Below are 27,388 nucleotides of genomic sequence, written 5' to 3' on the forward strand. Positions count from 1 at the left end.
CTTGGTGGTCTTCAAGCTGAGGCGGCAGAAAACAGTCTTGCTAGTTTTGGTTCTTTTTCCAACGCTTTATCAAGATCCGATGGTCGTTTGGAGGCATCCTCGGTCCAAAGGACCTCCAGAGCTTTGGCCTTGTTTGCCAGTTCTTGGGATACAGCTTGAAGTCCCTCTTTCTGGTCTTGAGACACACTGTCTTCGATCTCTTCCAAGGTGTTGAGCCAGCACAACGATAGGATTCGAATAACATTTTCCATATGTTCAGGCTCTCGGACTCGAGGCCATGCGTTACCGATTATCGCACCAACCAGCTGCGTTGTTGCTAAGAGAGTTGGAGGATACGATACTGCAAAAGGGTCCGTCATGATGGATGACGACATTGAGAGAAGAGCCTGGTGCAGATGACTTAGCGATTTGAATATTCTGAAAGAGCACATAGAAACGTACCGAAAGGTGCTTAATTGAATAGATACCCATGCAATTGACCACCGCTGCGGTCTTTTGCACGATAACCTGTACTATACGCGTGTACTGCGAAGCATGATAATGACCAGCAAAAACACCATCTCGAAGGATCTTGTCAAAGAATTTCCGACGTTCAGTGTTGTCCTGACTTCCAGTGAGTTCTGCCAGCTTGATGAGCACGTCGTAAGCCGGACCAAGGATAGTTATAGATTCAGCCTCCGGGGTGACGCTAGGAAGGTAGAGAAGTAGGGGGAACGTAACATCTGCAAAAACACGTCCTATGCCTCTGCCTTGCAGTACTTGGGCTGGACACTTTTCCACAAAGACAGCCAAGGCTCTCAAGCCTTTTGCTTTGACCTCGATCGACTGGTCTTCCACAAGTGCTAACAAGGCTGGCATAAACAAAGGCCAATACTCTTTGATAGTCGATTCCTACGAGAAGTAAGATTGGCGCTCCAAGATAGGGAAAGATAAAGTGACTGACAGTCGATGCGTTGACGGCCCATTGTATCGTGGCCTCTGCCCAGGGAGCTTGGCTTCTCCACGACTGCACCTCTGAAAATGCCTGTGACCGATCATCTACTGTGGCATACTGGGAAGGTCGTCCTGAAGCTGTGATTCTTGATGAAGCTTTTGCAAATAGTGGCTTCAAAGTGTTTTGGAGTATGTCATTACCGATGAACCCTGGTAGCTTTTGAGCTGAGACCTGCTCAGTTAAAATCCTTGTGGCTGTTGATGCAGCGATATCAGTTGTCCATGGATCTCGGGGATCCGTAATAGCCGTCAGCTTTATCAGAACATCCGTGCCTAAAGCTAGTGAGTGGGTTGAAGAAGCAATAGCAATGCCAGCGACGGTTGCTTCTGTGATAAGGTCTAACTGTTCTGCCTCGTGTTAGTCATACGCCAGTGGCTTCAGTAGGATGGTGTTTTGGCCTACCTTTGTCTGTCCCTAATACGATCGCTTTTTCACCAAGACTCCTGACGAGGTCTTCCAAATGAGCGTTTTCCAGATCATCTTGCGCTTTTGAAGAGAGATGACCAACTGCCAGAAGGGCGGCATCATGGACGTCCTGATGATTGAAGGTAAGCCACAATATATCCACATGAGGTAAGTCGGTATGCAAAAGGTACGGACACGCACCTCATCGTTGGTGGCAGCTAAAGAGGAAGAGACATCCGCTACGCTTGTTTGAAGGTGTTGCTGTAACTTATCTGGACCACGAAATACAGTCAGTTTTGAATCATCCATCAAAGGAGTCAGTGCATGGTATAGCGCTTACCCGAAAGCTCAGAAAGTCGCTCGAGATTCGAAGGGCCGAGCAAATCATCCAATGCGCCGGGCGTATGGTTAGCCGTAATATCGGCCATTGTAGTGAATACCTAATATCTGGGCAGGATAATGTACGGGCTTGTCAAAGGCAAGACGAAGAGACCAAAGCAGGTACAGTTACAGTTACAGAGGATGTCGTTTTTACGCTGGGGAAACAGTGGGGACCCACCAGATTTCCCCTGCTGTACAGCTACTGAGGACGGGCTCCGTATCATTCCATGTTAGGTGCTGTACCTACTAAATCTGCTCGCTGTTGCACTTCACTATAGATATGCAGAAGTATAATATTCTTTCTCATAATTATTTTCGATTCATAAATGTTAAGTGGTATTTTCACATGTAGTCTCTTCCCCATCTATAGTAAAGTGTAAGCAAGCAACACCTTCCGCATGCCTACTCGGGTAGGAAGCAAGGCAGTTTGAATGCCGTCTGGGCTAAAACTGGGAATAGAATCATTCTTCCCCAGATTTAACCATCATAGCCTCCTTCATCTATGGTATCTCCAGCTCTGTTCTCCGGCTTTTCACCTCCTCTATAGCACCTGCTGGATCCGTTGCATCAGGGTTACGGAGTTGCCATGCAATACACACTTGAAGAGCCGGCCCAGTCCATTTTCCAGGTTTAGTGCCGAGTGCTTTGACCAGACCCTTTCCATCGAGTAGCTTTTTGAGAGATGTGACTTCATAAAGGTCCAGCTTAGCCAGGTGGTCGAGGAACTTTTTCCATCCTGCTAAGAATTCGCTTTGCTCTAAGAATATATTAGTCCGAATGCTGACGGATAGTGAGAGAGCTCGTTACTGACTTTCTGATCCTCCACGGTTCCATGTTGGAAGTGATTCTAGGGCTTCAACTAGCAGAGCATTGAGGACTTGCACTCTCCAACTACCAGCTGGAGAATCCCATTTGCGGATGGCCATGCCGAAACGATCGCGCTCTTCGAGATACGAAGCTCCATTACAGACAGCCTCTTTTAATTCCAGAATCTCTTCTCGGTGGCGATATGCTGCAGAAATAACGTCTGCCAACTTATTTGGGGCCCTGAAGCCTTCACGAGCGACAACAGCTACGGGTGGATAAGCACTTGGCTTCTTGCGAAAGTTCGCGGGTTCTTCGACGATCATCCAAGGAGTCAAAGCTGCAAGGTTCCATGCATAGAAAGGAGAAGAAGCATCTTCGGAAGTAATAAGACGTCCAGCCACAGAAGTTGGAGTTTGATCCTTCAGGAGCTCGTCAAGGCAAGTGTATGCAACGCTCCACTGCGAGATCTCTGGAGTTGGGAGGTTGTTGTGTTCAGGGTCGGTAAAGATGGCGTGGAAGAGCTGTAGCTCATCGATCAGTTCGAGTGATTGATGTGGGTGGGCTCCTTCTCGGGTGTTAGTAAATCCCACGATACTGTTGCAACCAAACTGACCTTTCAGCATCTTCTCATACTCTACACCAACTCGTTCTCGGCTAATCTTGACACGCAGTGCCTCCAAGACCTTTGAATCCGCCATGAACTTGCGCGTTTCAGAATCAATTTCGAACTGAAGTCGACTGGCGAAGCGAACGAGCCGCAAGACCCGTAGGGGGTCGTCCATGAAGGTCTGGAATGGCTCCAAAGGCGTTCTGATAATTTTGGCATCCATATCGGCAAGCCCCCCTGTGAAGTCCTCAACACGATCATCATGTAGGTTGTAGAAGAGTGCATTCACAGTAGCATCACGACGACGCGCATCTTCTTCCGCTGTGCCAAACTCCATCTGAGGGTTACGACTGTCCTCAGTATAGGTCTCTTTTCGAAGATTAACGAAATCGAGGTCTAGTCCGAACATCTTGACCATGGCCGTTTCAAGATGCTTTGACTTTTCTGGGTTGCGGGCAACATTGTGCAGACTGCCAATATCCGCAGGCCCGATGTTGTGCTTAGCCATGGCATCTGGCTGCTCACAATAATCGCACATGGCCTGAGCAAAGGGAACGCCAGTCATGGCGTTGATTGCGACGTCAATATCATGGCTCTGGATGTTGAGAAGCTTATCGCGCACCCAGCCACCAGCCCAGCGGAGGACAATAGGCTCTGGAGCTTGGCGAGAATCATCAATGGACCTGGCTACATCGAGAAGAAGGCGGCGAAGCTGCTGTTCCTTAGGAGTGAGCTGGATGGTAGCGGTCGCCATGAGGAGTTTCCGTTTAAAAATCCGAGTAGGTGATGTGGTAGAGGACGAGTCTAGGTTGGAAGCCAGTGGGTATTGCTCTTTCAAGAATGAGTCAAGATTTCTCTTCATGGCAAACCCAGGACGGCCCAGGCGCTTTAGCATGGATTGAGTGAGTGAGAGCGTGGTTGACTGCCTTTCAGGTTAATCTGATGTAATTTTTGAGAGCTTGCAGTAGGTGGGGCCGTTGTGCAGAATAAAGGCAAGATAAAAAAAACATCGGTGTTGTTTTTATTTGCTCTTTCAACATTCTTCGCAATTAGTAGTGAAGGAGGCTCATTAAGTTAGAATCAATTTGAGTATGTAAACACATTCAGATTGCCTTGAAGATTTGAATTGACATCTACAGAATATTCTAGTACTTGGTGATGGTTCACAACAAAAGTTTCTTGGTGTTTCTGTCGACCTCTGTAGGTGGTAGGTTCCCATAGCGCCATAGCCTCTACAGTTCCCCTACAGTTCCTCCACAAGCCAGGCGATCTCATAGGTTGGCTCGAATGGAACTTCAAGACACGCCACTGTGTGACTCAGAATTACAGCATGGCTGATACTTTACAGGGGACCAACATGTATCTATACTATTACTTCTCAGATGTGGTTCAAGCAATATTCGTCGTTTGAGAGTACACTCATAAAGTCTAATAAAACATCCTACTTCAAAAATAGATCGTCCGTCCACCTTGAGTTGAGGCTCCTTGATGATCTGAGACTACTGTATCGGCATGGGTCTGCTCAGTACAAAGTTAGTCAAGTCTCGTTGATCTTCTTACCAACAGCTTCCTAAACCTGGGGTAAAGCCAATGCTGGCTAGAGGCTCTTGGCTTAGATTAACTAGCGCGTTGTAACACATCCAAGATCGAGCTGCCAAGTACAGTTATCCAGATACCGTACAGTGCCCATCGGATGTATACGATCAATGAACAGGCACACGAGAGTTCATGGTGGATTTGTCCAGAGTCTACCATATATCTAGAAGTGTCTCTTAACGTTACCTATGCTGTAGGATATATTCTTACCAAACCATTGTATTTCCCAATTGCCGTCGCCCATTCTCTCCTGTTGACACATACATATCCGACACAGTGACTCGACATGAAATTACAAACAATTGCCAAAGAGGCACCGCTAGCTTGCCACTGTAGCTGCATAAGTGCGTGCTACATGTCTGCCAGCTCTTTGTCGAGCTGAGCTATCAACGGTGCATGGCTCAAATTATTCATCCAATTGTCTTCATCGCAGGGACACCCTCGTACTCCTGATGCACCTCTCTTTTACGGATAAGCTGCCGGGTACGGTAGCTCTGATAACCACCAACGGACTCTGGCAAATAGCTATTTGAAGCAATGAGCGACACTGGTCACGGTACCTCTGCCTAGCTTATCTGTTAGCCATCGTTACCACCACCACCTCCAATTTCCCCTCAAAGTTATCATGTTTGGCGCCGCCTCCCAATCATTTCCTCTGTTTTGGCTAGAGGCGGGCTGATCCTACACTGTCTCGTCATCGGGGTTGTGTTCCAGCTCAATGGCGGCAACCTCCTTTGCGACTGCTCAACCACTCATCAACGACTCTTTGTATTGTGACCATCACACTGACGTCAATGGCCGTGGCGATCTAGAATCTAAGCCACGTTCACTTGTCTCTTTGCGTAGTAACGGACACTTCTTACCTTGACTAACAGACTCTCAAAGGCATCACTACGTACAAGCCTCAGTCGATGCACTTCACCTTCCTAGAGCTAGCAGTCAGCAGGCGAAGCAAAGACTCAAGCTTTGCGGGGTAGATCATCCCAGTGATACTTTCATGGGCAGTATATAAACACCCCATCATCGAACTCCTTGTCTTCACCTCTCCCAGATACCTACATACCAACAACTTCAAACTACTCGATACCCCTTACCATATACCCCTTACCATATACCCCTTAACCAAAAACCTACAGCCTCATTAAACCGGCATCAGATCCAACCCAAGAACAATGGAAGGACAACCCATCAACAACCAAGAAACCACCACACAGCCTCTGAATGAAACCCCCGTCGTTGGCTCTCCTCCTCAAGACCGCCGGGCAAGTGATGCTGGACACGACCGAAGAATGAGTGACGAGTGGGGTAAGTACCAACATCAAAACTCTCTGAGACGAACAATAAGGCTGATCAATACAAGACGCATCAAAGGTCCCTCCCAGTCGTTTCCAGAAGCGCAAGGGATCCATCTATGCTACGCCCGGTTCTCGTGACGGCCACGTTGACAGGAATTACGTGGACAAGTATTGGAGCAAGATGACAGAGAAGAATTGGGGTAGTAAATAAACTCCAACCATTGAAACAAATGAATTTCGGACGTTGGTCCTTTGTAAGAAGACAGAGAAACGGGAACTAAGGGAATAATTCGTCGTGGGTAAACGAGCTACTTATATGACTTGGCGCAATTGAATTTAAATCAGAAATACCACCTGTGTACCAATCATTCATCAAGACCATCAATCTCAATAGCATCGGGATTGGATGGAGCGGTCGTCGTCGTTGGGTTTCCTCCTACTGGGCCCGTACTGGCCGCGACAAATCCCTGAGGTGCTCTTGACTGCCTCTCCAATGCTGCCATAGCATCTGTGATCTCGGCATCCTCCGCACCATCGGGTTGACGCTGGCTTCTTGCTAGAGCCTGAGAGGCAATGAAGTTAACATCAGTGTTGTACTGTGCTTGGACACTTCGTTTGATGCGCAGCATCTCCTTAAAAGTGTCTTCGTTGCCGTGTTGCACCTCAAACTGCTCCCACTTGGTCCAGAAGTCGGGACTGGTTCGAGGATCGCAGAACTGCGATGCGTGGCCATAGATGGCGCGAGCCCGGTCGATTTCGCCTAACCTCTTCTCCATATCCGCAAACTTGAGGCACATGTCCTTGGCTTCGACATCGGGAAGAGCAGCGATGGCTCTCTCGTAGATTGGCCGGGTCGATGTCAGGCCAAAGTTGGAAGCAGATTTGGTGATATAAAAGTTGAACATGTCGGCTCGATCTTCGTCCGCTACGGCCCTTGTGGCCCGCTCGTAGATGCGCATGGCATGTCGCGCCAAGCCGCGCTCCTCTTCCAGATTACCGTACATGAGGTAAATCGTCTTAGCGAATTTGGGAGGGCAATCCTCCACAGCTTGCTCGAAGAGATCTCGCAGACGTTCGATTCCAATCTTGCGATCGGCAGCTTTAGTAAGATAGAGGTTCCAAAGCTCGAAGGCAACGGGATAACTAAAGAGATCCAAGCCGCGCTCATATATCTTGAACGACTCTTCATAGTATTTATGCTCCTCGAGCAAGTTTGCATAGTTGACAACTGTTTGAGGTGTCGCAATGCGGAGCTCAAATATCCGCTCATAAACCTTCTTAGTTTCATCCAAAGTTGATACACTTTCGACGAGGTCGACGTAAAAACTCCAGAGTTTCCAACTCTTGTGGACTCGTTGTTGTGGCGATAGAGTCTCGTCGAAATAGTCAACGGTGGACCTCTTGGGCGCTTGAACTGCCTTGGCCATGATTCGAACAGCATCGTCGAAGTTCTCGTTCCGTAGCTCCATTTCTGCCCATTCAATCCACATATCGGCGAGTTCTGCTACTGATTTGAAAGGGACTTTGATAGCCTTTTCCATGATAACACGAGCGTTCCTCAGGTCACCTCCACGCTCATAGAACTTGGCATAATTAGCCCAGAGTTGGTGGAAAGCACCCACAGCCCGCTTTGGTTGAATGGCTGCAATGGCGTCTGTGTATGTCTGAGCAACCTCTTTCTTGTTATCGCCCCAGAGGGCGACACGCTTCTCCCACTCAGGCACATTGTTGGGGTTTTGGCGTAATAGGACATCGTTTAAGAGGAATGGACGCCTGTCCATCAGCTGCTCGAAACGCATCATCCGGATGTCGAGCTCAAAATCTGCGTTCTCATCTTCGACACCCTTTTCAGCCCGTCCAGATGCAACTTCCATCAGGGCACCAATAATAGATTCCTCGAATTCGGTGTATGCCTCGAAGATCAGAGTGAAATCCCGAACTGTCATGACTGTAGTTATGCCCTCTTCAAACACATCGCGCGCTCGCTCAAAGCTTCCTCTTCGAATCCAGTAAGTGGCGAGACCAGACCAGAGCTTCCCTCGCTGGTCAGCAAACCTGGAAATACCACTTCGAATAATCCGCTCAGCGTTGATTCCTGTTTCGTGTCCAGTTTCGATGTCGGCCGCATGCGCGACAAGCAAATCAACCATCTCACTCCAGAGTTCGTAATGTCCTTTGCCGTGCTTGCTGTTGAATCTAGTATTGTTGAGAACTTCGATAAACTTGAGCGCAGCCTCGGTATATAGACCGTTTTGTACAAGAAGTTCGATAAAGTCTTCGGCATCTTCAGGATGCACCTGCATGTAGCGTCGCCAGATTTTTACGGCAGTTTCCCCGGCAGCAGAGTTGGCAAAAGGCCTATAGATGGCCCATATACGATTATGCTGTGTTATGGGAAGGGCTCTCAAGGCTCGATCGAATACATGTCGTGTCAAGGTGACGAGTGGCTGCTTTGTCAAGAATCGAAGGTACATCTCCCATATTCGCGGCATCTTGTGGAGCAGGTTGAGAGCTTTTTCAAAGAGGGCGTTGACTTTGCGATATTCCTTATCGAACAAAGCTGAGTTCAGCTTGGCGACGTGCTTAACTCGAAATGATAGATACTAGCCATTGTTAGAATCATCGGTAGGGCAGCAAATAGAAAGCAGCAAAACCATTCAACGTACCAACTTCCATAATTTGTATGATCGAGGTAACTGGGTGCAGGCCCGCTCCATCACATATGCTTGCTCGAGTATTGAACCGTGTCGGGTCTTGAATTCGATATAAGTAAGCCATGGCTTGACGCTACCGGGATCGCGGACTATGTCTTGCTCGTAAACGGAGTCTTCGTTGGACTAATAATTTTCGCTGTCAGCTCTTTCGTATCCTTAAAACTACGCGTGTTAATAACACATACCACAAGATGCAGCTGAGGCTGCCTGCGCGCCCAACTCAGGGCTGGAACGATTGGGGCCATAATGACTATATTGGTAGTGCGAGAAGGATAACACAACATTCCCGCAGAAATAGAAATTAAGTTAGATCAGCGTGAACTGAACATCGTCGAGATCTGTGTAGAATGTCGAATGTCGAATATGTTTTCAAAACCAGTCTTTTCGTCGCGGGCCACGGTCTGGCCGAGAGCGCAAATTGACCGCTCTACGAACCGTCCGTCTCGTGAGCGTCTCGGGTCGATAAAGGAAAAGTCGGCGCGGTGACTCGGTATTTGCGAAAGTCAAACGCGAGTATGGTTGTATTTTTCCAAAGCCGCGATATGACCTGCTGGGTAGTTGGAATATGTATGATCCACCCGCCGAAGTGGGTCTTAAAATGCTTACGTTATTGGGATTCTACGTAGCTGCTTGGCTGCCCACTGCCCAGTAGCCCAGCAACTCTGAGATAGAGCTGGGGTGCTTACCAGTTTAGTGGTGTCTCGGCCTTGTGACGATACCCAGTACGCTTCGACGAAACAGGAGCTTCTTCAACTTCACCCATACACCTAGCACAGAACACCACCTATTACAACTCAAGATGTCGGGAGCTCAAGTGGGTTATATTAATTCTCCCACGATGGATAAAGCGCTAATCTAGAGCTATCGCAGGATCGCGAGGCTGTCTTCCCAACCCGGCAGTCGCTGGGTATCATGAAGGCGAAGCTCAAGGGCGCAGAGATAGGTCACAGTCTGTTGAAAAGAAAGAGTGAGGCCCTGACGAAGTACGCAATTGACCTGTACCAATGTATATTTATTTCTACAGTACACTAATAATTTCGATGCAGACGATTCCGAGGTCAATAACCCCATCGCGCAGCTCTTTACTGCGACCTGAAGTATTCCCAACTGTGCTGATACTTTTTGATACAGAGATCACCAAACGAATCGATGAGGCGAAGAGAAAGATGGGAAGAGTAATGCAGATTGCAGCTTTCTCCCTGGCAGAGGTCACCTATGCCGTGGGTGGTGATATTGGCTACCAAGTACAAGAGTCCGCCAAGTCTGCTCGATTTCGAGTTCGCACAAAACAAGAAAACGTTTCGGGTGTTTTGCTTCCGGCGTTTGAAAGCTATCTGACCGAAGGCAACAACGATTTCGGCCTGACGGGCCTGGGCAAGGGTGGACAGCAGGTTCAACGCTGCAGAGAGACATATGCTCGTGCTGTAGAAGCACTTGTTGAACTTGCTAGTCTACAGACTGCATTCGTGATCCTCGATGAGGTTATCAAGGTAGTGAATAGGCGCGGTTAGTTCTTTCGACATTGCCCAAAGCCAACGATGCTAATGATTCTCAAGTTAACGCGATCGAACATGTCATCATACCAAGGACCGAGAACACCATCAAGTACATCAACTCTGAGCTAGACGAACTCGATCGTGAGGAATTTTACAGATTGAAGAAGGTATAATCCAACCGCCCGCTACGCAATGTACATTTCTAACCAATCCCAGGTCGCAAACAAAAAACAGCGCGACACAGCTGTGGCAGACGCCGAGATGAAGGCGCGCCGAGAGGCAGAGGCTGCGGCACAAGGCGGACAGACATCTCAGAAGAACGACGATACTGCTACAGACGTTCTTGGTGAGAATGACGACGACGTCATCTTTTAATCACTCAACACACGACCCAGTTGCTCAAGATCAGATGATCACACATTGTTTTGTTCACACGGTTACACTCAGTTCAGAAGCGAGTTAAATGCGAGACTCGTATATTAGATAAGAAGTTATTAGGCCTTTGCAATGACCTACATCATCCCGTGATAAAACAAACACCGTACCGTTACTAGCGTCCTCGCCAGGTCTATTGTCGCTGGTATGTGACCTTGATAGGTTTGTCGCCCAGGTTCAGGCCAGCAGTGTTCTCCTTCGCAGTTATAGCTCCTTGTTCCGCCTCGTATTCCACAAAGGCGATGCCACGACGACCAGGAACCAGTCTGACTTCCCGGAAACCTTCGAAGCGTCCAAACACACTAGTCAAAGCCTCGATATCGTAATCTTCGGGTAGATTCTGGACGAAAAGAATCTTGTTGGGCGGAAGGAACTCATCGAGAACACTGTTTGCTGCTGCTGCGCTGGTAGACTTGAGGCCTGAGGACTTGGCAGCCTTCGCGGGTCTGTTGTCGACCGCACCAGAAGCCCTTTTGTTGCTCTGTCTCTGCTCTTCTTCGGCTTTGCGCTTGTCTGTAGAAAATGAATTAAACACTTATCGATGTTAATATGCAAAGAACTACTCACCCTTTTCAGCCTGTCGGTGGCGCTTGTGGTTTTCAAGCTCTTCTTGGCTGCCCGTAAGTTCGACAGTCTTGTCGCTTCGCGATCGTGCCAGGGCAAGCTTCATGGGCTTTTCAAAAAGATCAAATCCATTGATTTCTTCAATGGCCTCATTTGCGCTCTCAGCATTGTCATAGACAATGAACGCCTGGCCTTTTGCGCGAAGGTTCTTCTTCGCGACAATGTCAACGACATTGCCAAACTCGGAGAAAATGGTTCTCAAGGCATCCACCAACGTTTCGAGCTTGACGCGCTCTTCGAGATTCTGAACGTAGACACTACAGAATGTTAGCATAAGATCTCACACGTGGCGTCGGGTGTGCAATGACACGCACGTGGAAATTTGCGATTCTGATGCCATGATTGCGGCTTGCTTGTTTGTTGTATTGATGAGCTAGGGAGGAATAGTTAGATGGAGAATCGCGAAGCCTGAAGTTTGGATTGGTAGACTAAGGCCAGGCACATGTAAGTCCAGATAAGATAAGACGGTCACCTGATCTTCTAGCATTATATCTTCCAGGTACACTACAACATTAGTAGCTATTAAGGCGCTAAGATGTATGGACAGCTGAGCCAACAAAGAAGCTTCTTTACTAACAAAATGATAGCCATTTAGCAGTCGAGCATTCTTATTTATCCGGCAATTCCGTATTTGTTAGTCTACACCAGTGAGAAGCTGCCCCTGGGGTTGCCTGCATGAGTCAACCACCTATGAGGTAGGTAGTGGGCGGGTCCGTCATCGGAGGACCCCTCTAAATTTTGCCTACCAACCACCACAAGCCATCCCTGCCCCGCCAATTCAACCCTTCAACGAGTCACTCTTTGTGAACCTCGACTTGTATCATTTTGATCAACAGGCAGGTTTTTAGCAATTGTAGCTTGCTGTTACTCAAGATGGCTCAAGCGGGTGGACAAGATCCTACGAGGATTTCTATCCTCGGAGAACCCAACATTATTGTTGATCATGGGCTATGGCTCAACTTTGTCATTGATGATTTACTTCAGAATATCCCAACATCAACCTACATCCTCATTACCGACACGAACCTCTTCAATACCTACGTTCCTGATTTCCAAAGTCGCTTTGAACATGCGTCTCAAGGAAAGGATACAAGACTTCTGACCTACACAATTCCTCCCGGCGAGGCTTCCAAGAGCCGTGACACCAAAGCTGAAATCGAAGACTGGATGCTTTCCCAACAATGTACTCGAGATACCGTTATTATAGCTCTGGGTGGTGGTGTGATGGGAGACATGATCGGCTACGTTGCAGCAACCTTCATGCGTGGTGTCCGCTTTGTTCAAGTACCTACCACCTTGCTCGCCATGGTCGACTCTTCCATCGGTGGAAAGACTGCCATTGACACACCTATGGGCAAAAATCTTGTCGGTGCTTTCTGGCAGCCAAAGCGTATTTACATCGACTTGACATTCCTCGAGACTCTTCCAGTCCGTGAGTTCATCAACGGCATGGCTGAAGTGATTAAGACTGCCGCCATTTGGAACGAGACCGAGTTCAGTGTCCTCGAGGAATCAGCAGCCCACATCCTTGAATGCGTTCGTTCAAAGGGTGAAGATCGACTTACCCCCATCAAGGATGTACTGAAGCGAATTGTTATCGGTTCCGCGGGTGTCAAGGCAGAGGTCGTATCCAATGACGAGCGAGAAGGCGGTCTTCGCAATCTTCTCAACTTCGGCCACTCTATTGGTCATGCATTCGAAGCTATCTTGACACCCCAGCTTCTCCACGGTGAGGCTGTTGCCATCGGTATGGTGAAAGAAGCTGAGCTCGCCCGTTTCCTCGGTGTTCTGCGCCCAGGCGCTGTTGCGAGACTAGTCAAATGCATCGCTAGTTACGACCTCCCAACCTCCCTACAAGACAAGCGCGTCATTCAATTGACAGCTGGAAAGAAATGCCCGGTTGATGTTCTGTTGGAAAAGATGGGTGTCGATAAAAAGAATGATGGCAAGAAGAAGAAGATCGTCTTGCTTTCTGCCATCGGTAAATGCCACGAGCCACGCGCCAGTGTTGTAGAGGACAAGACGATCCGAACCATTCTATCATCGTCGGTTCAGGTAACGCCTGGTGTCCCTAAGGACTTGGCCGTCACAGTGGCTCCTCCAGGCTCGAAGAGTATTTCCAACCGAGCTCTCATCTTGGCAGCCCTTGGTTCAGGAACTTGTCGTATTAAGAACCTCCTTCATTCGGATGACACCCAGTACATGCTGTCAGCTATTCATCAACTCGGCGGTGCATCTTACTCTTGGCAAGACGCTGGAGAGGTCCTGGTTGTGGAGGGCAAAGGTGGCAATCTGCAGGCCAGCAAGGAACCCCTTTACTTGGGAAATGCTGGAACAGCATCCCGTTTCCTGACTACCGTCGTGGCTCTGGCCTCTCCTGGACAGGATACGACTACCAATGTCCTCACTGGTAACGCACGAATGAAGGTTCGTCCGATCGGTGCATTGGTTGACGCTCTCCGCTCGAATGGCCTTGAGATTGAGTATCTTGGCAAGGAGAACAGTCTGCCTCTGCGGATCGACGCCGCTGGCGGTTTTAAGGGAGGCGATATCGAGCTTTCTGCGACCATTTCCTCCCAGTATGTCTCTTCGATTCTTATGGCTGCTCCTTATGCGAAGAACCCCGTCACACTGCGTCTTGTAGGAGGCAAGCCGATTTCTCAGCTTTATATTGATATGACTATTGCGATGATGGCGTCCTTCGGTATTGATGTAGAGGTCTCTTCTACAGAGCCCAGCACCTACCATATCCCCAAGGGTACTTACAAGAACCCTGCCGAGTATACGATCGAGAGTGACGCAAGCTCGGCGACTTACCCTCTGGCGGTCGCCGCCATCACTGGCACAAAATGCACGATCCCCAACATTGGCTCAAAGTCTCTGCAGGGTGATGCTCGCTTTGCCGTCGATGTGTTGCGACCTATGGGTTGCTCTGTTGAGCAGTCTGACTACTCCACAACTGTCACAGGCCCAGCTCCTGGTCAGCTCAAGGCTTTGGCCCATGTCGACATGGAACCGATGACCGATGCGTTCCTCACGGCATCAGTCTTGGCCGCCGTGGCTTCTGGCACGACCCAGATTACAGGCATTGCGAATCAGCGGGTCAAGGAGTGCAATCGTATTGCTGCTATGAAAGATCAGCTCGCAAAGTTTGGTGTACAATGCAACGAGCTTGACGATGGTATCGAAGTGATCGGAAAGGGTCAAGATGGTGGTGTCTCGACACCAGAGGTTAGCATCCATTGCTACGACGACCATCGCGTTGCGATGAGCTTCAGTGTTCTGGCTGTTGCTTCACCGGGCCCCGTCATCGTCACTGAGAGAGAATGTGTTGGCAAAACATGGCCTGGATGGTGGGACATCCTATCCCAAGTCTTCAAGGTTGATATGGTTGGCCATGAGTCAGATGCTGACGTCCACGACGAAGAGGTTGAAGAAAATACATTGGAAAACTCCGTCTTCATCATTGGTATGAGGGGTGCTGGTAAGACCACTGCTGGTAACTGGATGGCTAAGATTCTTGGCTGGAAATTCATCGACCTGGATCAGGAGCTCGAGAGGAGAGCGGGATGCACCATCCCCGAAATGATCAGGGGTGACCGTGGATGGGATGGTTTCCGCAAGGACGAGCTAGCTCTGTTGCAAGACGTCATGGAGAAGAACAAGACCGGGCACGTCTTTTCGTGCGGTGGTGGTCTTGTGGAAACCCCTGAGGCTAGGGAACTTCTCAAGAGCTACGGGGCAAATGGCGGCAATGTGCTGTTGGTTCATCGTGACACCGATCAAGTGGTTGAGTATCTCAACCGGGACAAGACTCGCCCAGCTTATACAAGCGAGATCCTACAAGTCTACCTACGTCGCAAGGACTTTTACAACGAGTGCAGTACCCACCTGTACTACAGTCCGCATTCCGAGTCATCTGGCCGTCAAAGTCACATCCCTTATGATTTCCAGCAATTTGTCCAGTCTATCGCAGGCAAAAACACTCATTTCAAGGACGTCTTGAACAAAGACCATAGCTTCTTTGTGTCTTTGACTGTGCCTGATGTGGATCAAGCTGTTGATCTACTACCAGAGGTTGTAGTTGGCTCCGATGCCGTCGAACTCCGAGTAGATCTCCTCCAAGACCGTTCAATCAACTCGGTTACCCGTCAAATTTCGACTCTTCGAGCGTCCGCAAAGAAACCTATTGTTTTCACTTTGCGAACTGAGTCACAAGGAGGAAAGTTCCCTGATACTGCTTACGAGGAGGGTCTTGAACTCTACCGCCTGGCCGTCCGAATGGGAATGGAGTACATTGATGTTGAAATGACTCTCCCAGACGATATCATCAAGGCTGTAACAGAGTCTCGTGGACATTCACGCATCATTGCCTCGCATCACGACCCCAAGGGCACCATGTCATGGAAGAATGCCTCTTGGATTCAGTACTACAACCGTGCCTTACAATACGGTGACATTATTAAGCTTGTCGGTATTGCTCGTACTCCTGAGGATAACTTCGATCTCGCCAGGTTTAAGGCCAGGATGCAGGAAGCGCAGAAGACACCCATGATTTCCATGAACATGGGCAAAGCAGGCAAGTTGAGTCGCGTTCTCAACGGCTTCCTGACACCTGTATCGCACCCAGCTCTTCCCTTCAAAGCTGCACCTGGACAAATGTCTGCGGCTGAGATCCGTCAAGCTCTGGCATTACTGGGCGACTTGGAACCTCACAACTTTTACTTGTTCGGAAAGCCAATCTCAGCTTCACGATCACCTCCTCTTCACAACACTCTGTTCAAGCAGACTGGTCTGCCTCATCAGTATCGCCGTCTTGAAACTGACAGCATTGAGGACGTTCGTGATGTCCTTAAGTCTCCTGATTTTGGCGGCGCTTCAGTGACCATCCCTCTCAAGCTGGACATCATGAATAAACTCGATGATCTCTCGGACGCAGCCCGCACCATTGGAGCTGTTAACACCGTGGTGCCATTCGGTAAGCCCGACGTTGACGGGCGTCGACGTCTCCTAGGCGACAACACCGACTGGAGGGGTATGGTTCACGCTCTCCGCCACGCTGGTATTGAGGGACAAGACACAGACAACAAGGGAGCGGCCATGGTGGTAGGCTCAGGGGGTACCACCCGAGCTGCTATTTTTGCGCTTCACTCATTAGGATTCGGGCCAATCTACATTGCCGCTCGCAATCAGGATAAGGCGGATGCTATTGCCGCCGACTTCCCAAAGGAGTATCAGCTTGAAGGTATCAGCCAGGCTTCAGGTGCCGAGAAGGTGTCAGAACACTTGAAGGTTGTCATTAGCACTATTCCCGCTGATCGGCCCATTGACCCAACTCTACAAGAGCTAGTTGCTATCATTCTTGGCAGGCCAGCTCCTGATGGAGAGCGTAGGGTTCTCCTTGAGATGGCATACAAGCCTAGCCACACCCCAATTATGCAGCTGGCAGATGAAGCAGGCAACTGGACTACGATCCCAGGTCTCGAGGTGCTTTCATCTCAGGGCTGGTACCAGGTAAGCAAATCGTCATAGTTCTCAGCAAGTTTCACGCAACTAATCTTCTCGTTTCAGTTCGAGTTATGGACAGGCATTACCCCACTGTACAAGGACGCCCGCGCGGCTGTCCTAGGCGAGTAAGGATTTCTGCTTGTCGATGACGACGTAAGGATATATCAAATTTACAAACGAACGCTTTCCATCTAAATCGGATCACCTATACTCAGAGTGGACGAAAAATGACGGCGTTGTTGGTGGGGAAAAGGGAACCCGGCTTTGTTAGGATAGAAAGAAATTGAGACACTACATATGTCAAATTGTTCACAAAAAAAGATTGTTGGTCAGTACGACGTCGTACGGCCTGAAATTGCTGCATTTAGAAAAGCTAGAGCGGGGGACTAAATTTCTCAACAGTGACGTTGTTCAGATTATGCCGTGCCGCGAAGGAACATGTCGACCCCTCCCAGCCCTACCTAAATTTGTATATGTGCCTATGCATTGCGTCAAGGGTGGGGAAAACACTGTAGTCCATGAAACCCATTTGCATAACGCAAAACGAAACCTGCATTGAGCAGCTTTCGTCATGTAAATAATGCAGTCATCGTACGAGGTGTGCTATACCTGTACATATGAATCCTCAAACGAACCTGTACAGTACAGATAGCGTGCATTACAGAAACGACTGAGGGACGAAGCAAACAGAGAGCATCCGTTGTTATCCATGGTATCACAGTAAATGACTAGTCAACATGAAATGCAGTAGACCCAATGCAAAATGCAAACGATTATTTTCCAACGACGTCAGAAGGGGTGTAATATCACTCTCTCTTGTCACTTGTGTCGACCTACTTACATCATGTCTCAGTCTCCTTGCAACGATGTGTACTATGGGACGAGGGAGCTATGATGTTGATCAGCAGTCGAGCTTTCAGCTCAATTCCATCATCGGTGCATATCAATGATCGTTTAGCATGGGTCAGATCTGCGATGTTAGCGTCAACCGTTAAACAGCCTCTTACAGATAGATTGCTACGCTACATATATTTATGGGGGAGATTACTATGCTACCAATGACAACACAACTTGCATCATCGCAATGAAACAACAAAAATGATTGGCGCACTTAAAAACAGAATGGCATATCCGTCACAGATGGACCCTTGGTTTTCTGGTTATATCATTTTAATGGTAAATTATGTAATTTCATATTAGAGATCTGTTATTAAACTACAAAGGTCAATGAGTTATTATTGGCCATTTCACGAGACGGGCTCAACTAAATTTTAACAACACAAGTGGGCTGAAGAAAAAGTTATGGTAGTACCAAAATGATATAATCATAATATTCGTTATCAAAACACAACGCTATAGTCAACCGTGACGCTTCTTTTTATCTAGACCATGTTCCGTTTTCTCAAGTCTTTCCCAATATTCAGACAATAATATCCTGGCCAGCCGGACATCCTCAATAAAACATTTTATAACCGCTCGTAATGTGTCAAGAATCAATGATTCGTAATGTACAGGGCAAGCAGTACGGGTGTTGATCCGTTGTCTTCCATGCGCTTCGATTAACGCCAAAAAATAAAAAAAATAAAAAAAAAAGAATTAATACCAGGGGGTACAAGTACATAGTACAGTAGGTACAATAAGTACAAGATTTGTGGATGTAAGGATGTTGGCGAGTGGGTGGGTGAATGGGATGACCAAGCGGTGCGTATCGTATCCATGACGGGCGCCATGTCATCATCGAGGACTGTCAGGGAACGTCGGTGGTGAATGACTGAGACTTGGGCGGAGCCATGTGATGTCACAGTCATAATGAATGGATCGGTCGTGACGTCAGTCGAAAGGACCCTTACTGCAGGAAGGACCCTTGGGCCCACTTTCCCGCATTGAAGACCGGGGCTCTATCGTGTTGGGCTCTTCATTAGCCAACCCGATTTGAACGACTCGAAGCCTTGCGACGATCGCTCCACAAGCGCCAAGCCTTGTTTTGACGGTGGTCCACGTCATGTAGCATCATCCAACGCCGGATACTACTTCCGCCAATGAACCCACCAGTCATCAGTCTGGTAACTCGAAGTCGTCTTCAGGGGTAGCATCGTGGGGAGGTATCGGGTGCAGCTATGCTTGTTCAGGCACTAAACAGCTCAAGCACCTCCGCGACGTCTGTGCTTGCCCGGAAGCTCCATGTCCGGATGACACACCCGGTAATGTCTGGTGAGGGCATCTGCACGGCTGAATGTCTTCTCTTCAGTGCAGAGATCACATCGCACCTTTTGCTTTCTAGCGTTGTGGATAGTATCCTCGTGGCGAGTAAGGTCGTATGGCCGAGAGAAAACGGTGTTGCAGGGCTTGCCAGTGCTTGGGTTGATTCGATCACAGCGATGAGGACCAGCCTGACTGTTCAACAATGAAGTTGTCATGCTAATATCTCGAGGGCGAGCAGGGCCCATTGTCTGTGTCTGACGGTGACCCTCTCGCTTGTGCTTCTGAAGCTGTGCTGGTGTGTCGAATCGTAGAGTGCAGCCGTGATATGTGCAAGTGTAAGTGCCCCCATCGGCAGCGGTGTTGATAGGGCGGGTTGCTGGGGTGGCGTTGCGGGACCCGTTTGAGCTTGAACCAGTTGAACTCAGACGAGGAGGGCTATCATGGCTGATTCGTGTTGAGTGTGCGATGAATGGGTATTGTTGTGGCACTGTAATAGCAGGAGCTCCATGAGGTGGAAGAAAGTTGAATTGATGTTGAGCATGTGTTTCTGGAACTGACTCCTGCGAGCTCATCATAGCCTTGGGAAACTGGTCCATACCAAATCCATCCTGGGGGAAGAGAGGGAAGTTGTTGTCACCCTCAGACTCGTTGAACTCCAAGATAGCATCCTTGGGAGAGATAGTCTTTGGTGTCTCGGGCTCCTGCTTCATGTTCATCTGCTGTTGAATGAACTGAGCGTCTTGCTGAGCCTTGGTTTGCTCCCGAATGCGCTGAGCGCTGTTGAAAGGCATGTTTTGGTTAAGGTTGGGGTTTCCGAAATCGTGGGCAGGTGATGGTGCCAGAGGAGATCCTGTGCGGAACGGCGATCTATCCCGTGAAGTGCTGGAGGCTGGTGAATGAGCAGCGCTGAGATGCTGGTTGTTGGCCGCATGAAGTCGCTGGTTAAAAACGTCGTTTGTGGGTGACACTGAGACTTGAGCCTGAGAGGGAGGCGTAGATGTGACGGCGAAGTTGGGGCTGTAAAGTTCATCGCCATAGATATCCGTCATAGTTCTGTCGAGCTTTGGGGCATTTGGAAAGCCTAAACGATCAAATTGTGAGTCCGTGCTTGCAATTGATGAGTAATAAAGGTTATTACCTTTTCTTCTTCTCTCTGTGACATCTGTATCGCCAACTGTAGGCGTGGCAGGTGAGTCACCTGCGATAGAACTCGCCACCGAGGCAGGATGAGAACGGGTAGAGCCAGCAAGATATTCAGGAGCATGCATGAGTCCTCGGTCCATTCTGGGTTTGCCATTAGGTCCAGGAAGTGTAACCGGATAGTTCATGTCAGGCATGCCGTGCAGTTCCATTCCTCCACAATTTTGATATGTTGCATACGAAGGCATTGTCTTGGCTAGTTGATATTGCGATGATGAATTGCCTTGGTCGTTGGCGTCTGTGATGGCGATGAATGGGCCGGGTATGTTGTGGTTGTTGAAAGGAGAAGTAGGTCCTGCAGTAGACGATCCAAGTGATGACAAGGAGGTTTCACGCTGGTGAGCGGTGCGAGACCTTGGGGTCTGCTGGGCGAGTCCCCAGTTTTCGTTAGGCATGAGCTCGGTAGGTAATTGCTGGCTCAGAGCAGCAATCTCGGCGTCGTAATTCGATTTTGGAATATCCGAGTAAGAAGCAGCGTTATATTCGGCGTGACAATTCTGGGCGAAAGTATACTGCTGCTGAGAGTTGGAAGAATTGTTATGAAGATGTTGTTGGAGTTGAAATTGTTGCTGGTGTAGGCGGGGAATCGATAACATGGTGAAGTGTAAAGACAAATTGTGTGTTTAAGGTTGACAAGAAAGTGGCAAAAGGCGGGAAGGCTCGTCTTATAAAGCAGGGACCTTTCGAACAAACTACCTGGAGTCTGTAGATGGAAACCAAAAGACAGATGATGGATCCTTCCTTGGCCGATAGTCTTGTACAGTACCTGTAGTACAAGGAATCGTAGGTGCACCCCCTCCGGCTCATTCGAGACTAAGAAGACCCTGGATCCACTTAATGATGTACAGAGCAGGGTCAAGGCTGGGATTGTATAAGCATGACTGGCTGGCCTAGACTCGGATATGGGCCAGAAAAAGAAACAAGCGTACCGGAGCATGTACCTCTGCGTAGGGGGTATAACCTAAACAGATCTTGGAAAGAAGGTGGGGTGTGCAGTGATGTCTCAGTGGATGTGGTATGTAAAAGTCGTCAGGTTGCGAAACTACCTACCTACCTAATGGTGTGTGGACGTTTTCTTCGTTTTTCCCCCTCCTACCCGGCTACACGCTACATGCTACCATTAATGCGCTACGTAGTGTCCTTTTCCTGATGGATGATGGATGATGCTGATGATGTCTGGGATCCCCATTCGATATGACTATCGTCGCTGATCTTCTCAATGCTTCAGGTAGCTTCCGGGTACTTCTCCAAGCAAAATGTTGCATTTTCCTTACTACATTACTTAATTCTGATGTGCCTTTTTCAAGATGTATTGATTTCAAATACATTGCTTAATTCGCGAGAGGACATCGACTACAATACACGAAGCGCGAGCCTTGGTTGTCGGGTCCGAGGTTCCCTCCCACAAGCCCTCCTGCGGCAGACAAGCCCGCCCGTTCAGTACCTTACCTATTACATACCATGCCGTTCCTAGCAGATAACAAGGGTGCGATACGTATCATTTAGGTTTTCCCAACCTCAAGCCCAGGTCTCAGTGGAAGGACCAAATCCAGCTTGGGTGGGAGCTGCAGGGCTCTGACGCCAATAGGGGCCCATCAGCGACGGTGCCCAATAGGCTATCCCAATGCCTTTAACCTCTGACGCTGTAGAGGAAAATCTTAGCCTGCCCCAGCATACTCAAGTTTTTCCAGGCTTGTTGAGCGGTTCCACTGACGTAGTCTAGCCCCGCCGATCCTTTTGCTATCATCGCTCACTTTCGTACCGACGTCGCTGCGTTTCCTTCCATGGCAGTTTCAATTTCGGCAACGGCACAGCCACATATCATGCTTTGTAATTTAGTTTCTGCGCCACCTCAATTTTTCCGCCACACTCTATCTAAGTCTATCTTGCACGGAACTACGGACATACTCCAAATTTGTCATCACATGATGAGTCTTCGTCGTGGGTCACATGAGACTCAATGTCGTATGTCAACACATCAATGTACTGTACATACGATGAAGCCAAGTAAATCAAGATGAGCTGCCTGTTCTCGATCAGTCTAGTGAGCACGAACCAAGAGTTAATAGTGGGAGAGAAACTTATTCGATCTACTCATCGCATGACACGCCAGATGGGGTGACAAGGCACGTGTTTATTTCTCTACTTGTTTCTGAAGTGCCAGTTCAGCACCTCGCATGGCCTTTTCGGACGACTACCACCCACTACGGGAAAAGTCTGCAAAAAGGGTAAAGTCAGGAAATCAACGGGAAAAAACTCTTCAACTTACAGCTATCAAAGGGATATATTGCTGTACAATTAGACTTGCGACGCAGGAACCCACCCTAGTTGCATTTTACTCATAGCACACCCTACCAAGCAAATCAAGAAGCATCGTGGTAGGACAAACGACAAATCTCGAGCTGCCAGAGTGACAGCGTTCTCGGCCTGGCCGACCCGCTACAGCTAACCGTACCAGTTGCCGGGTTCTATCGGACTTGGTAACGCAACCAATCATATGTGTGGCGTCTCAACCCGCTAAGCCACAACTACAAAATGCATCCTGGTCCTTTCCATTTTTAAGTTGGCTAGATCGATCTTTTACCCACAACAGAAGCTCGCTGTCTTGTGTTTCTCCGCGTGAGTAGAGTACAGCGACGGACCACCCGAGAAGAAGTTTAGTTGATATTCGTGTTTCAACGGGTTATCGGACAAGATTTCTCAATATGGATAGGAAGAGGGAGCTTTCGTTACGTCTAGCCCTTGATTGATAAACAGATGCATGCATACAGGCATGGGTGATCATGCGGCTGCTTGGTATCAGCACAAACTGTCTATAGTTCGAGAGATAGTCACACCTCTTCCCCGTAGTAATGTTTATAAATCCACTCTCATTCGGGCTGAGTTGATGATTTAGGCTGGGGTGACTCACCCGTACTGTACAGCGAAGCTGATGAATCACTCCTTCGGTATTCCGCTGTGACAGGGCTGAACGGAGGTTCACGCAATGCCTAACATACTACCTCCGTATGTACAGGAATCTCGATTTGCCGGTCCGAGAGCACGGTTTAGAGATCGCTTCGGATTTCGTTTATGCACACTGGCAGTGCTTTACGTGCGAACTAGGCACTCTGATTCAACTCCGCGGGTAAGGCTGGAGGCCATTGGACCCGCAACGGCTACGGCTCCAGCCGGACGATCCGCCACTTTTTGTTCTTTTGAGCCAGAGTCCAAGCTGTCTTGATACGTCTGGTCTAATTCCATCTGTCAATGAGGCAGATCCACGGGGCGAATCTCTTTAGTGTTTGGCCTGTGAACTTCTGGGGTGCCAAGTAAAATCCCAATTGGTATATCTTTGAGCTTATCAAGGATAGATAGATAGATACGTTGTATGAGAATCTTTGCCAGTTTCAGAGCATTAACTGCACAGCCACAGCTCGCGATGTACATACGGCTTTCGACCACTTCTTGCCATCACATGACGAACCTATGTTACGTGACATAGAATTTATTTGACAGGACGCCGAGACGGCGTCTGGAAACCTCGGTACCATACTCAAAACTGCGTAGAGACTATCCTGAATGCCTAGTACCCAAGGCTTCCCATGCCAGAGTGCCAGGCCTGGGCATCATCTCCAGTGTCCGAGCTTCCCTACAACGTTCCATCTCTCAATCCCAGAAGCACTAATTGTCCTCATTCCGTCTGAATATTATGCTAGAATATATCGTCGTCAGAAAACGAGTTGTACTCACCTGTGGTCGCATTCTTCACGATAGTAAAACGTTGTCGTTCCCTCATCGGCACTTCTAAGCTGGAGGGCAGTGTAACGCACCTCTTGCGCGTCACATTTTAAGTTTGTGCACTCCTCGGCTATCGTGCACCGGGTATCCTGTGAGGATATCTTTTTCGGCATGTTGAGCCATGGCGTTTTGCGCACTCCGGCAGGATCCTTCACCATGGAGACGCTGACGGTGCCTATCAAAGCGTCTGGGACGAGACAGTCCTTTAGTGACATGTGCAAGATGGAGCGATGCTGGATACGCACTTTGCTCGTCACCCCGCAACAGTCGCACTCAACCTCCTGGTTTTGTGTTTTGGGGAGTAAGTTCCCACAGGGACTACAAAATTGCATAGGCATGGTTCTCTGGTTGGTGTTATTTAGTTGGGCAAGGTAATGTTGGATGAGAATGGAAAGTCAAGAAAGTCAGCGTATATTTTAGCAGTATGTGTCACAGAACTTCTATCTTGATTAAGTTTGGTTGCTGTGTGAAACCTCCATCATCGTAGGGTTAGAATTTCGCTGTCAAATCTTGCTTGGTATAGTCAACTGGATCTCTCGGGCAAGCCAAAAGTCAATTAGATCAACACAACAAAGGTCACAAAACAAGTGAATTTACCAAACTGAACACGTCTTCTGATTTTTTAACCATGAAACCCTCGTGTTCTAGCTTGGCGCATCGCCAACCCCCAACTGTTTCTGATATGGATTTGACGTTTTGTATATAGAGACACTGCAGACTAGAAAGTCAACCACTAATCCTAAGTGCACAATAATAAACAACCTAATATTTTACTCTAAATTGGCATAAATTACCTAATTACTACTTGCTCTCTCATTCTTCTAACCGTCAACTTTTGATGATATAACGAGATTGCATAAGTTGTGTAAGCAGCCATAAAAGGCTGGACAGGGCTGTTGAATTCCGACCGAAGAGCGAGACATTTTCCGAGCATAAATCGTATGTTCCACACTAGGGGATTGAAAACTTCCATGCATTAGTTCTCACCGTTCCATCCTACTCTATCTGACCTTCCTCTGATGTGGCTTGAATTTACTACTCTTTGTTAGGTCATAGATCTCGTTTCCAGATTTCAGCTTTTCCGGTTCGGCCTCGCCGTGTGTGGGGTTTGTTTAGTGTTGTACCGGATGCGAATTTACGGCGCTATGCCTAAAGGATATGCAAAACGGCAGTGACAAATGCCGGCTACAACGGTCGGGCTATGCATTCCCGGCTAACACCATTATTTCCGTCGCTCTCGGGTTTTGAGCGTTGTCCGAGTTTAACCCTCGCTTTCTCTTTTGGCAGGAATTAGTAATCAATCGCATTCGCATGATTTCCATGGACACAGCCTTCCTAAATTCTGGTCAGATTTTCGTTTTTAAGTCTTGGCAAATATTTGTAGCGATGTACAGTACGGGCAGAGTACGCCGATGGAGATTCAACTGACCCCGGATCTCAAATGTGGCAACCTCTAATTTTAGCTTGCTTCCACGTGGTCCAGGCCCGACGATCGTTTGATCTCGCCACCCGTGGGCTCCGTTACCCGACAGATTCGGCCGATTGACAAGCATCGCTAATGTCGACATTCAGATAAGCAAGGATGAGCCTCTTTAATTGTTGAGGTATGTAATCCCAGGGTATCGACAAGTACCAGGGCAATCAGTGAGTTCTTGGTTCAGCCTTTCTACCAAGATCTCGTATCTCTCCCGTGTTGAAATTGGGCCGGTCCAGAATTGCAATGTTCAGTCATCTGTGAATATGGCTAAGGTAGTCACGCGGCTCAGGCTGATAGATCTAAGCCCATTTAATAATTCCAACGGATGTATCCAGTAACTTGGTATATGTGACTCATCCATTGAGTGGCGCAATGCTGATTGAAGCGAGTGCGACGTCTCCCAGTAAGTTAACAGCATGGTCCAGGGTAGGTTTTTTGGGCCAAGCTGTCCCATTACGAAGCCGATAGAAAGTTGCACCGTAGGCTTCTCGACGTAATTCTATTGGTCATAATTATGTTCTTGACTTCTTCATGTTAGGGACCATGTCTTGTGAACCGTTGCGGGGAGCTTGGTCGTTCTCATCATGCGAACAATGTCCAAGTGCTGACAAAACCAAAAGGACATGTCAACGGACGCTTCGTATACAGACATATTCGAGTTTGGAATCACGAACTGGCTACAAAACAACTAGGGTTCAAGTTGGACATTAAAGTCCATTCGTTGACGCAAAACCCTCGCAACTTTCGCATCATGATGCCTGTAAGATCATCACCGTCCCGTCACAAACCAACCCATCCAGTCAAGATTCAACACTTTCACTCCACCTATACCAGGGACCATAGCTGTCGACACGCGTGCATCAACGACGATGCATATACATAAACTTATACATTACAGTAGCACCATGTCTCTTGCACTATCACAGTCCGCAAACGTCCGAGCCCATTCTTGTTAGCTCGCCAGATTGACTTCAAACCTAAATGGATACACTGCGGGCCATAACATGTACAGCGCGTGGCATGACGCGTTACCGTACAGCGAGGACTCGACGCGCTTGATATCACTAGCAATGCACATTTGACCACATAGTGCATAGATAAACGCGTCTACATTATTATCATTTACATTTAGTCACGTCGGTTGGTTAACATGGTGATCAATATCGCCTCGAGGGCATTTTCGATTATCCCCGAATGTAATCCCCCAAATCCCTTATGGTACAAAACACCCAAAAACAATAACCGGACCCATATGTCATCATGAAACACCCTACAAGGTCCTGCGCAGCAAGCAGTCGACCGCAAAGATTCGTAACAGGCATGCAAAACAAAAAGCGCTTAACCACCGAAACCGTAGAGGGTACGTCCCTGTCGCTTCAGGGCGTAGACAACGTCGAGAGATGTGACGGTCTTTCGCTTGGCGTGCTCGGTGTAGGTGACAGCGTCACGGATAACACCCTCAAGGAAAGTCTTCAGGACACCACGGGTCTCCTCGTAGATCACTGTGCAATTGGTTAGATACTGCCTGTTGATGTGCGTTTCAGAGTGAACTTACTGGCAGAGATACGCTTGACACCACCACGACGAGCGAGACGTCGGATAGCGGGCTTTGTGATACCCTGGATGTTGTCTCGCAAGATCTTTCGGTGACGCTTGGCACCGCCCTTGCCGAGACCCTTTCCGCCCTTGCCGCCTGTCGATGAGTTAGTATTGATGCCATTGTAGATGTGTGCGAAACGCGTTGAACGCGTCGGTGTGTGATGCGCATGCTTAGGGGCGATGCGGTGGGAAGACAAGGCTACTTACGTCCAGTCATGTTGATGGTTGGAGGTGTGTGAAAGTTGTGACGATAGAGATATACACGCTA

At 48.5% G+C, this 27,388-nt stretch overlaps 9 protein-coding genes across 9 annotated transcripts; 3 read left to right on the top strand and 6 right to left on the bottom strand.

The window, feature by feature from the left end:
• Positions 1 to 11: 11 nt before the first annotated feature.
• Positions 12 to 1,827, bottom strand: FSST1_007405 (uncharacterized protein; the record flags this gene model as incomplete). Its single annotated transcript, XM_083224186.1, has 6 exons — positions 12 to 386; positions 442 to 891; positions 944 to 1,341; positions 1,397 to 1,529; positions 1,601 to 1,671; positions 1,740 to 1,827. 6 exons carry the CDS (start codon positions 1,825 to 1,827, stop codon positions 12 to 14), a joined length of 1,515 nt encoding a protein of 504 aa, XP_083083366.1.
• A 453-nt stretch (positions 1,828 to 2,280) lies between these two features.
• Positions 2,281 to 3,948, bottom strand: FSST1_007406 (uncharacterized protein; the record flags this gene model as incomplete). Its single annotated transcript, XM_083224187.1, has 3 exons — positions 2,281 to 2,537; positions 2,592 to 3,152; positions 3,201 to 3,948. The coding sequence occupies 3 exons, from the start codon at positions 3,946 to 3,948 to the stop codon at positions 2,281 to 2,283; spliced, it is 1,566 nt and encodes a 521-aa protein (XP_083083367.1).
• A 2,014-nt stretch (positions 3,949 to 5,962) lies between these two features.
• On the top strand, positions 5,963 to 6,296 carry FSST1_007407 (uncharacterized protein; the record flags this gene model as incomplete). Its single annotated transcript, XM_083224188.1, has 2 exons — positions 5,963 to 6,095; positions 6,151 to 6,296. The coding sequence occupies 2 exons, from the start codon at positions 5,963 to 5,965 to the stop codon at positions 6,294 to 6,296; spliced, it is 279 nt and encodes a 92-aa protein (XP_083083368.1).
• A 154-nt stretch (positions 6,297 to 6,450) lies between these two features.
• FSST1_007408 (mRNA splicing protein SYF1) lies at positions 6,451 to 9,044 on the bottom strand (the record flags this gene model as incomplete). Its single annotated transcript, XM_083224189.1, has 3 exons — positions 6,451 to 8,688; positions 8,752 to 8,922; positions 8,985 to 9,044. 3 exons carry the CDS (start codon positions 9,042 to 9,044, stop codon positions 6,451 to 6,453), a joined length of 2,469 nt encoding a protein of 822 aa, XP_083083369.1.
• Positions 9,045 to 9,598: 554 nt separating this feature from the next.
• On the top strand, positions 9,599 to 10,670 carry FSST1_007409 (H(+)-transporting V1 sector ATPase subunit D; the record flags this gene model as incomplete). The annotated part of the gene is made up of 5 exons (XM_083224190.1): positions 9,599 to 9,613; positions 9,670 to 9,748; positions 9,931 to 10,305; positions 10,356 to 10,462; positions 10,512 to 10,670. The coding sequence occupies 5 exons, from the start codon at positions 9,599 to 9,601 to the stop codon at positions 10,668 to 10,670; spliced, it is 735 nt and encodes a 244-aa protein (XP_083083370.1).
• A 193-nt stretch (positions 10,671 to 10,863) lies between these two features.
• Positions 10,864 to 11,694, bottom strand: FSST1_007410 (U1A/U2B'/SNF family RNA-binding protein; the record flags this gene model as incomplete). The annotated part of the gene is made up of 3 exons (XM_083224191.1): positions 10,864 to 11,243; positions 11,298 to 11,611; positions 11,669 to 11,694. The coding sequence occupies 3 exons, from the start codon at positions 11,692 to 11,694 to the stop codon at positions 10,864 to 10,866; spliced, it is 720 nt and encodes a 239-aa protein (XP_083083371.1).
• A 533-nt stretch (positions 11,695 to 12,227) lies between these two features.
• Positions 12,228 to 16,991, top strand: FSST1_007411 (pentafunctional protein ARO1p; the record flags this gene model as incomplete). Its single annotated transcript, XM_083224192.1, has 2 exons — positions 12,228 to 16,868; positions 16,926 to 16,991. The coding sequence occupies 2 exons, from the start codon at positions 12,228 to 12,230 to the stop codon at positions 16,989 to 16,991; spliced, it is 4,707 nt and encodes a 1,568-aa protein (XP_083083372.1).
• A 2,012-nt stretch (positions 16,992 to 19,003) lies between these two features.
• On the bottom strand, positions 19,004 to 20,860 carry FSST1_007412 (stress-regulated transcription factor RPN4; the record flags this gene model as incomplete). The annotated part of the gene is made up of 1 exon (XM_083224193.1): positions 19,004 to 20,860. The coding sequence occupies one exon, from the start codon at positions 20,858 to 20,860 to the stop codon at positions 19,004 to 19,006; it is 1,857 nt and encodes a 618-aa protein (XP_083083373.1).
• A 5,999-nt stretch (positions 20,861 to 26,859) lies between these two features.
• FSST1_007413 (histone H4) lies at positions 26,860 to 27,337 on the bottom strand (the record flags this gene model as incomplete). Its single annotated transcript, XM_083224195.1, has 3 exons — positions 26,860 to 27,023; positions 27,077 to 27,214; positions 27,328 to 27,337. 3 exons carry the CDS (start codon positions 27,335 to 27,337, stop codon positions 26,860 to 26,862), a joined length of 312 nt encoding a protein of 103 aa, XP_083083374.1.
• Between the last annotated feature and the right edge of the window lie 51 nt (positions 27,338 to 27,388).

Source organism: Fusarium sambucinum, chromosome II (genome assembly GCF_050947815.1).
Source record: "Fusarium sambucinum isolate potato_lamoka chromosome II, whole genome shotgun sequence".
Classification (NCBI taxonomy): Eukaryota; Fungi; Ascomycota; class Sordariomycetes; order Hypocreales; family Nectriaceae; genus Fusarium; species Fusarium sambucinum.